Source organism: Malurus melanocephalus, unplaced genomic scaffold, assembly GCF_030028575.1.
Source record: "Malurus melanocephalus ecotype Western Australia unplaced genomic scaffold, MMel_1.1 scaffold_737, whole genome shotgun sequence".
Taxonomy (NCBI): Eukaryota; Metazoa; Chordata; class Aves; order Passeriformes; family Maluridae; genus Malurus; species Malurus melanocephalus.
In genome coordinates, this window is record NW_026623969.1 from 115,993 (window position 1) to 127,392 (window position 11,400).

The following is an 11,400-nucleotide window of genomic DNA, read 5'->3' on the forward strand; positions in this document are numbered from 1 at the left end:
TCAAACATACACGTTCTGTTTAATGACATTTTTGGGACATTACTCAGTTTGGTATGGTGGTCCTCTGTGTGAAAATTGTTCAAGCAAATAATGTGTGACATTCTAGAGGGAAAAAGGTGGGTTTATTTCATTTACAGATTAAACATGGTGCACAAAAACATAAATGCAACTGCACAAAACCTAAAATTGCATTGAATGGAAAAAAAAAAAAAATTAGAGCTCTTATGGTCTTGCAAGTTTCTGCTCTCACACAGTGGTTTCTTCATATGTGGGAAAATAAACAGTGGGCAGAAAATCAGCTGGTAGTAACATCAGTCGTGAAATCTGAATATCTTATTAGGAGTGGAATGTTTTACTATGATATTTTAAAATTATGATTAACCACTAAATCCCACTGAAATCTGTGACAGTTTAAGATACTTATTGAAAAACAAGCCTTTAAAGTTTAATCCTAAAACATTATGCAATTTTTGAACATTAAAATTGCATGTATTAAAAAAAAAAAAAAAAATCAGTAAAAAATAACATTAGAGAGGTTAAGGGAGAATTATTTCTAAAGTACCTCTGCAGACTCTGAAATCATTCAGCCTTGGCAGTCACACAGTGTTTTCAGAAATGCTTTCAGTTCCTTCTGCTGCAGACAAAACCTGAACCTTCYGTTATTCTGTTTTTCTGAAACAGTTTAACCACTCTTTTGGGGTGTTGAAAATAGTTATCTATTGCAGAGAAAAAGCTATRTTTGGATCATTTAATTCAAGTCAGGATCAAAATCAGTTATTGCTACATTGATTRCATTTAATTAAATTATTCTAAATTTTGTTTTCTAGATTTTTTTTTTCCCCAGTGTTTTCATTGCAGCAGTCTATGAGCACGTTTGTGTCATGGCTCAGCTTAGATTTTCCTGAGCTGACTGAAATTGCTCTGGTGTAGAGTGCTGAAAGCCTTTATCATTAGAAAACATTTTCTAGATGAACACAGGTGCAGAGCCTACACTGTAAATTCTTATTTCATATATGTCTTATTACCATATTTTATCAAGATACTCAACTTTCTTTCTGTTCTTATGGTGGTCTTTCAGCTTTCCTCTCTTAGCTGAGCTATGCATGCTGGAAATAGTAAGAAGAATATTTTTAGGACAAGAGAATCTCTTGCAATCTGTCAAAATTATGTATCTATTATTGTATATGCAAGAAAAAAAAAAATAGGCTTACCCAAGTAATTTCAGTAATTTGATTGGTGACACACAAAGGCATTCTATTGAAATTTATGGTCATTTTACTCCTGAAATATTTGGGCCTGGATTTTGGCCATACAGAATTGATCAAATGATAAACAACAGGAGAAACTGTCTTTTTYATACCAATTAGACTATGTGTTGATCAAGAATGAATAAGGAAAATAGCTATACAAAACTTGTATATATTTTTATAAGGTAAGTGGTTTAGTCTGAGAAGTTCAATAGTTGCCTACAACATGGATAAAATACCAGCACCTTTAGCACTTACTTCATTTTTCCAAATAAAAGACATTATTCTGTTTAAGATCTCATAAAGCATTGARAAATTTAAAATGTATATCTCATAACTGGATAATCACTTCAGGTGAGAGAGTRTGTGATCAGCTTCTGGAACCAGATTAAGGACTGATCAAATTCACATATGAAATTCAAGAGTTTGTTTGCATTCAGTCTTTTAAGAGCATCTTGCAATTTTCAGTTAATATTTCCCTGTGGAGCTCTATGTAGTTAGTTTAATATTTTAATTTTTTTTACCATTAAAATATGTTTATATATCAAGATATTTTCTAAAATATAAATCAAACTCTAATTTAAATAAATATATCACAGATAAACACAGGACTTGGTGTCCTGATTATGTGTCTGCATCAAAATAATATGGATAATTCAATGGTAATGTGCAACCATTGTGTTCAGTTGCTGTTTTCCACTGTTTTCACAAACACTGGTGCTGGAATAAAGAAGTTTTCTTCTCTTATCCTTGCTTAAATGTTTCTTAGGTTAAATAAACAAGTAGTGGTTGCCAAGAAGAAGGGGCAAAATAGCTCATTATTTCTGGAATGAGCGGGAGAGAGAGAAATAAAAGAGAGAGAAGACRTTAGAAAAACAAAGCAGGAGAATATCTACTGGAGAAAAGAACTRTACAGTGATGGATTGTTACCCAGTTCACCTGTGCACCTTTGGGTCTCTTAAGAGCAGGACAGAGGTGAAACTGTGACACCATTTAACTTTTCTGACATTGGCAGTGGCACCAGTTTAAACAAATAGCTTTACACAGCGTGGATGAAGACTGGGCTTTTTTGACTATGGTCTGCAAAAAAAATGTAAGAATGAATGAGGAACTTTGGAAAGAGAATCACACAATGCTTACACCTATTTTCCAGCATACATCAACCTGGAAATTTCTCTTAGAAAATATATTCAAAACAGCTTAAGTGGGTTTAAAATACTTTTATTTTCTAAGATAGGAAGGGGATGGGAAAGATGGGACAGTATCTACTGAAGATGGATATTGTCTTTGATGTCACTTTGATGCATTTTAAAATATACTTTACCTTCTCTGCCTAAAAGRAATGCATGCAGTGTTGTCTTAATTTAAGTGAAGACAATCCATAGCTTTTTATTATATAAGTGGAACAGTTTACTGTACTGTTTTGAATATTTTCTAAAGCGTATTTGTTTTCTCTCATTTCCTTGTTAATTCTGTACAGCATTCACTCTCATCACTGCAAAGCTATAGAATTTTAGTAGAATCAAGTTTAAAAAATCCCATATTATGAGTGACAGAACTTTACAGAGAATATTTTTTTTCTGCCATTTTTTCATTATTTGTTCTAAACTCTAGTGAAGTGATCTAAATTGGATTCTCAGGTTTAAAAGTGAAACTTGGCATCTTTACCTCATCACATAAGAGTGAAAACTCTTACAATGTGGAATAAATCAGGGTCAGAAATTTGTCCTTTAAATTATATTAAGTGGTTATACAAATTTAGTCTTTGCCAAAACACAGGCATTTCTTGCTTTTCTTGGTGTGATTGAGATGGAAATAAGACCAACAACATTTGGTTAAAAACTCATGTGTAACATAGAACCCAGTGGTCTGCCCTTTCAGACTAAACTGAGCATTACACTACTGCAATATTTTCTCCTTTATAATTACCCAGTTATTTGGAAAACAGGGCAGCTAATTACCATCTTATTTTCTCTGCTATAGTATATTATGATTTATTAGTGCAATAAATTACATGGTGTGGATTTCAGTGTCAAAAAAGTACTTGGCCATATTATTGCATTAAATAATAAGGGGAAAGACCTCCTGCAGAGTGATCTGGCCCTAAATGACAGTGTGTTTTGGGGAGATGATGTTCATCTCTTGTCTATAATTCAGAATGTCAGCATCATGCATGGATGGGTGCTTTTTGGTTTGGATTTTTGGGGGTTTATTTTTGTTTTTCTTTCATGGGTGCATCTGAGCGTAACACAAAGGTGGAGAAGGRAACAAATTTGTAGATGTACAGTGTGAGTGCTGAATATCTATTTTTGCATATTTAATTAGCTTTCAAAGCCGCTGGATGGACAGCAATTATTTTCCCCCTCTATTTAAAGAACAAATCTCTGTCTTGAGGTAACAAAATCAGCCTAAAGTAGCAAACCTACTCTTATTATGTATGATTGTACCTCTATAAATATAGATTAAAGATGGAAAATAATAAGGTAACACTTTCTAATGTTTCTGGAAGGTGTCAGAGTTTAAGACTTTGCTCTTTGGAGCTGTTTGGAGTTGTTTGCACTCTTTGTGAATGTGGCACTTTAGTGCTAGTTTTAGTTTATTTTCTAAATTATGTCAACATTTCCTAACAGATGTAGTTGGCATAAATATCTGGAAAGTTAGCATCACAAATCAGCAGTCAATTTCAAAATGGTTTAGTCAATTCAGACATCAATAGTTTGTATTCTAACATATCTGAGCTTTACCTAACAGAAATTGGTTCTTCGTGATCAGTCAATATTTACACACACATACTCTAGTCTGCCCTAATTTTCATGCAGCATAAATTAAATCTAAGATTGTGGCACATCTGTAGTCTTATTAAATTAATCATTAAATGAATTTGCATTGGCCAAAATCTGTTCTTGAGAAGGYTGACTTCCRGCAAATTGTGTCACACTAGTTCTGMCATTATTGTCACTGTTTCACATYTATAGCTTATCWCTGTCCAAGAAACACAATTTTGAAATTCTATTTTKRGGAAAAAATARTTTTAAATTCCTTCTATTCTTTTGGGTATTTCCTGCTGTGTGGCTGWTACTGGTTTAACAAAATCAATAGAGCCTGTCACAACTGGACATTATCGCTACAGGGTTACAGGACYGTGTACAAGAGTTTAATTTTCTGAAGTGTCAGGTAGATATTTACTGAAGTATGACATGTGTAATGTCTGTATGTATTTTTTTAGGTGTAAAAAATTACAAGATCAATGCAAGAAATGRCTAACTCCTCTGGATTTATGTTTTCTGTAGTTAGCATCTAAATACTTCCAAATTTATTTTGTCTGCTGGAAGGTAACACACAGAAATCAATWACAAAGGTATTTTCCAGTTAAACCCCAGCAAAATTGTAAACAACTTTTTAAAAATACTTATTGAACACCAGCCTAGGATGTAGAGTTTGTTCTAATACTGACAATGGCTWTCTCTTTTGGCTCAGTGGTACTTAAAGTCCTATATCCCCCCCAATCCTACTGACTKCATGGATTGAGCAGTGTTTTGTAAATATTTACAAGATATACTCTTTTATAATGTTACAAATGTCTGTTTAAAGTTACATGACAGACATGCAGATTTCTTTGTCAGTTCTGCTCTACCGCAATTATTAAGATTGAGATATGCCATCATTATCAGAAGTCATTAAGATATATGCATAATTTATTTAAAACAAGAGATACTTTCTGTACCCCAGTAGTTCCAATTAGTCAATAGTGTCATAATGCCACTCTACTTTGTTTTACTTCAGCATGTGGTGACATTGCAGATGAGATACACATTTTTTTTCTTTTCTTTTCTGAAAAGAATTATTTATATCACATACACTGAATTGCATGAGTCTTCTCCCCCTGTCTCATAATAGTTGAAATTAATTTATTTTTCTATTTGCTTTTTATTTTTCTATTTTTTTATTTTTCTATTTGAATCATCTTACTCTTTTATTTCTGTACATGTTAACAGGTCCCGAGCAAGGAGAGCTGGGTAAATTATCAAATAAGCTTCAGCTAAGTTCAAGGTGCAGCTGTGCCTCAGCTTGAGGRGAGCTCATCTAAGCCAGAATAAAACAAAAACATTGTTTGGCAGCTCAGAAAGCATGTMTTTGACAAAATACTCAGCATGTATTTGACATGCAAGAGTGCTCCAAAAGCATGAGGGTGTGAGGAACAAAGATTGGCTGTGGCGCCAAAATGCTTTGCCACAGTTTTTGAGTACATATTAAAGAAAAAGAAACCAAAGTTACAATTATGAATACTCTGCTTTTAATATTCTTATTTAATTGCTATAGCTTTTGTCTGTATCTTTCTTCTCTTCCCCTGTCTCTGTCACATCTAAATAGGAGCAATAAAACACTCATCAGAGTACTGTAGAACTATCTGAGGTATTGGGAGATATCCCATAATTTAAGCCTGTATGTACAGGAAAGAGACATTTTCTTACAGAGAAAACTTTTGCATTTCAGTCAGGTTATGAAGGGGCTAAATAAGATAAGTGGAATTAGATTCAGGCTGGTTGATGTCTGTTGATTGATGGTTTTCAAAATCAAAACCTCCAATTTTCTACTGCTATTCCTAAAGGCCAAAATGTACTGAAATGTTTTCTAATGAGTGTCATTATTAGGAGTAGCTTCATTTTGGCTGGCATTATTTAATTTTATGTATGGATCAAGTAATTTTTTTTTTTTTTTCACAGAAGAAAAACTGTTAAAGCAGTTTTCTCAAGTAAGTTATGCCTTAGCAGAGAAGTGTTGTGCAGACATAAAGCACTCTCTGTCCAAGAACAGTGCTGAAAATAGTCATGTGTATTTTTAAAGTTTCTATTTTTTTTATATAAGTCACTGATTAAATCAGACACAAGCATTAAACTATGTGGTTTAAGTGTTGCAATGTGTAGGATTTTGTGGCCTGCAGCTACTCTTCAACATGAGTACAGGAAAAAAAAAAAAACATCATATACATGAGACAATATTTATGTTATTTTTTCCCCCAATATTTAACGGATATTTTATTGTTTCCAAGTGCCTTTTAAAGTCTTGTCTTCATAGAATTACATGAGGAATTTATAAATTTTTATTCCTGCATCGAAGATTTAAGTCTCTCTGGACTTGAAAGAGGTGCTTCTTTTTGTACTGATAGATAACTTGTTTGTGATTGACTAAGGCCATCCACCCCAATAGTGAAAATTCCATATTATTAGTATAATTTTGATCTTCCTACATATATACACACTAACAGGTAAGATATGTTATCAACACTGAAGACAGAATTATTTTTTCTGAATGTTAGCYGACCTCATCCCTCACAGCTGGCATAGGAATGGGTGAATAAAAGCTTTTTTTTTTTATAAATATGTAATTTAAAGTGCTTTTATTATCCTCTGATAGCATTTTGTCATAATTRTTTATTTGCTATATTGATGGTGAACATGGGCTAGTAAATACTACAAAAATCACTTTTTTTTTGACTCTTAGAGGTATCACTGCCTTTGTCCAGAAGGTGTCTGCTATCTGCTCCTTTTTTCTCCTATTTGTACCACACCCATGTTTATTCTGCAGAGGTGACAACTTTTTGCGCTGTCATATACAGCTGCTTGTAAAGAATAATTTCTCAAGTATTATTTCAGTTCAGGAAGAGGAGAATATTTTAATTCTCCTTGACCTTCCCATGAGGATGCTGCCAGGAGCAGTGTGGAGGTGCAGCAGTGCTGATGGGAGTGTTTTACTGCTTTACTCCTCCCATGTTTGTGTGAAGTTATTAAATCAAAAGCACAGACACCGAGGTTTGAAGGTCTATCATGAGAAGGGATCAAAAATGGAACAGTTGTCAAAATCTGACACAAAAAATTTGGAGGCTTTTTGGGTGTAAACCCTTGAACAGCAAAAGTGATGTTGGGATTATTCCCTCTGGAAAAAAGAGGAAAGGAAATGGATGCACTGGGACTGGTGAAAGGTGCTTTAACACTGAATTTTCCACTGTTAAAAGGAAATTAACAGCACTCTTCAAGACTTGTTAGCTCTGATGCCACCACAGTAGGCAGGGATGATCACAAGGGTTTCTTTGGAGAAGAAATGTGAATTTCTTGGCAAAACCTGCGTTATTCTGGTACTTTTTTGTTGGGGTTTTTGTTGCTTTATTTGGTTGGTTTGTTTTGGTATGGCTTATTGGCCTTCCCTGCAAGGGACAGTTCATGAATTTGTTTCCTACAGTTTTGTTGCACCTGATAGGGCATGGCAACTACCAATAAAATCAGTTTGGGTGGAGTCATGTGCATGGAAGAATTATTTCCCTAAATTAAAATTATGTAATGATTGGGAAAAAAATTCAATTTAGTATGCTAGACATGATAATGTTGGTACAAAACGATGCATAAAATGTTAAACCTTACAAAGAAGTTGATTTTTTGAAGACTATAAATAATTTGTGCATCATTATATTACTGACAATCAAGGGAAAAAAATAATATCACTTAAATATTTTTTACAGAAATAGTAACATAGGAAATGGCCAGTCACCCCAGCATTTCCCAATCACTCAACAGTTTATTTGTATTATTTTTTATTACATAGTTTTAATTTAAAGATTTAAATAATATTTTAAGTATTTTAAAGTAACTCTAATGCATTCCACCACTTTATCAGATTCAACTTTTCCAATCCCATTTTTGAACGGTTATCTAAACCTTTAATTTCCACTTGCCTATTGATTTTTAATCCTTATGAAATCTTGACCAGCCATGGTTCTGATGACTCTTTTTGGCAGTAGCAATTGCATATGCCTTGACTGAATTAATATTATTTTAATGGTAGGTGCTCCCAGCTGCTGTGATCTCCCTTTGTAAGTTTTGTCTCACTACGTTGTTAGGATATGATTCAGTTTCAGCTTTGCATTTCCATCAAAGAAATGCTTGTCCAGGATATAAGGAAGGACTCTGCCTGTTTTATCTTCTATCATTAGGCAGTTCCAGGGAATGTTGGGCAAACTGAAAATGTTCCCCTTTGCTGATTGAAATGATCAGTTCTGGATATGCCTTACCCTCCATTCCTTGGTGCAAGATGCCAACTTCTGCTGTGGGTTCTATGTGATACTGTCAGTGCAGGAAAGATAGATTTCTAGATTCTAAAGCAGTATAAAATTGCTGATTTCTAAAGCAGTATAAAATTTTCAACACTTTTATTTAAGTAGTGTTCAGGAAATAATATATTTTGACTGTGACTCATTTTTAGAATAAGAGATTAAATAAATATGAGGTCAGGTTTGGATAGGCCTCTACTCTAAAKATCCATCCCTGTGTTCATTTGTTTATTTATTTATTTATTTCTCTGACTGTAGTATTTTACAGTTCCAATAACATTATAAACAATAGTAGAACTATACAAGTAATCACCCATCTATGAGAAATATTAATTTAAAGTTTCCCAGAAGGGCAGTGGGAATATACGTTTGCACACAACCCATTTTTCTTCATAGCAGGAATTGAAAGGTAGATTTTGCCACGAGAAATAATAAAGTGTGATATCCATGAAGTGCTCACACATCTGATTTCCACTTGGCTTTTTTGTAGTTTCAGAAATTGTTTAGAGTGAGAAAGCAGAGATTTTATTTTATCTAAATACATGCATGTGCACATGTGTGCATACATTTATTAGCCTAACTTTGGGTTGAAAAAGGTAGACTAATCTCATACAACTATAGAAATTAATTGTATTTTGTATGCTGCTTTACATATTCATGTGACCTCTTTTTGAGTGAGAAACCTTGCACACCTAGCATGCTCTTTTCATTACTGTGAATAGAAATATTCTGTCCTCTGAGTCAAAAAGAAAAATGCAGTCATAGTTAAAATGTGTGGRTCTGAAGTTCATTGCTTTGTGTGAAAGTGGCACCGTGTAGTCTTAGGAATTAAAATTATTGCTGCATGCAGGTCTCAGTGGCCTGTTGAGATTCTCACCTTTTCTAATCAGTTGGGACAACTTTTCCTTTAGGTTCACTGGAGTAAACTGTTATTTTTGCATATTTGTGTGTGATTCATGAAACATATGGGGGGCAAGCACAATTTTTTTAAAGCACTTTATTTTAAATAATAAAAGTTATAGCAGTGATGTGGTAATTAGAGAGGTTTCAGTGTTAGCAGATGTACWGAGAAAGTCGTTTAGTGAGAAAAGTGTAAGCAAAGCAATTAAATTTGCATAAGAAATGCAACAGAATTACACAAGTCTACAGATAACTTTATGGGCTTTGTATGTAATATGCATACATCTTCTCGAGTGTGTATATGCATATTTTAARACTCTAAAGAAAATTGATGAACCAGATGACTCAGCTCGGTAACTGAAGAGAGAAATATGTCCTGAATTAAAATGAGACACCTTGCTGAGGTAGTGTGTGCTTATATTTGTTTTCTTTTGCATACYGTGTAGATAAATAATGGTATTGTTTTCTTCAGGATCATTGATCAATTGCCTTTCACATAAATGGCTCCAAAATCCTTACTTTTCTGTTAGGAGGGAAGCTTCTAAATAATAGAAGTTTTAAATATTTACCAACAATTACTTGTAAAATTCTTAGAGGTCCTTAATAATTAAAGTTTATATTTTTGAGAAGACAGACTTCAAACAGAAAGGATCTTGGCTCCACAGTAGGAATCTGTAAACAAACCTATGAAACCACAAATAATTGATATTTTAAATTTTGCTTTTTCTAATGGATATACAGGTGATCTAATATCCAGAGTTTTGTTAAAGAAGTAATCACAGGTTCCAATCCCTGCTCCAAAGCACACTTCTTTTATTACATTTTTATCTGTAATTCATTAACAAACCAAATGGGAAATACAGAGAATTTATATAAACAGCCACTTTTTTGTCACCTTATGTGTCAGTAGGCTTTCAGTGCCATAGATCAATGTTTTTCTCAGAACCAAAGCATTCTAGGATGTCTTTACATTTGGTGTATGCATGTGCTTCCAGAATAGGGTGTCTATTTCATATTTTTCCAGATTAAACAAATACAAAACCACACAAAACAACAACAAAAAATCCTRCCTTAATGAAGAGGTGTGTTGATGAGTTTTCTTAGAAAAATAAGAATGCATTAAAGACCTTTCAAATCACAAAATTCCAAATCATTCTTCCTAGTTTAAAGAGCAAGTTTTAARTATAGTGTTGAAAGTGTAGAGCTGACGTAGTTGTTTTGTGTTGCATTTTATTTAAGGAATTGTGTCTAGTACATAACTCATTATTTTACTTGATAACTTGAAATTATTTAATATTTTAGACCTGGCATGCATGCAATTTTTATAATGAAGGGCAGATTTTTCAGACAGAGTGATGATTTAAAATGAAAACGCTTGCACTAAAATCTTAGTAACACCATAATTATGCGTTTCCTATCTGCTTTTCTTTGGAGAGTAGAAGAAAAAAAATTCACTCTCTTACATGGATTAATTTCAGTACCTGCTCTTACAAACAGACAAGTGGAGAATGAATGATCTGTGTCAGAAACCTCAAATATTTCCTGCATTTTTCCTTGGAAGTTACTTTTGGTTGTTTCTGGGTTGTGAACTGGAAATTGCATTAAGTTATAAGTTGGTTTGGTATTAAAAAAACTAAAGGAAGCATTCTGTTGTATATCTATACCAGCAAACAGTTCGTGAAGATACAACTTTTGTGATGACTGAAACTAGGACTGTGGAAACCACTCACGTGCCTTCTACATACCTGGCAGAGATCCTTCACCTYCTGCAAGCCTTGTCCGAAGTGGAAGAGCGCCTTAATTCTCCTGTCCTGCAGGCTAAGGATTGCGAGGATCTCTTCAAACAAGAAGAGTGTCTCAAGGTAAGATGGAAAGATTTTCTTTACAATGACTGGGTGGCCTCGTGTTGGGGTTGCTGTATCCTGGCAGCCTTTGCTCATTATTAGACATTCTTTTTCAAGGGCTGAGCCCCTTTCTGTGGTGTGAACCCCTTTCTGCAGTTGTTTATATRTGAGGGTACATTGGGGCAAAATATCAAAAACACTGAAGYRTTCATTTAYTTTTATCTGTTTTATCTGTATTTGCATGGACAAGAGCATTAAGGTATCTGCAAATTACATCCTTGAATGGTAGAGAAAGGATGGAGAGGGA

The 11,400-nt window shown here is 33.8% G+C and overlaps 1 protein-coding gene across 1 annotated transcript in view; it reads left to right on the forward strand.

Moving 5' to 3' along the window:
- The window catches only part of LOC130584614 (dystrophin), a gene marked incomplete at its 5' end in the record, with an annotated part of 165,056 nt that overhangs the window by 114,661 nt on the left and 38,995 nt on the right, over nt 1-11,400 (forward strand). The window contains one exon of the mRNA XM_057384700.1: nt 10,917-11,111. Coding sequence (XP_057240683.1) covers nt 10,917-11,111 — 195 coding nt within the window. The remainder of the gene's footprint in view (nt 1-10,916; nt 11,112-11,400) is intronic.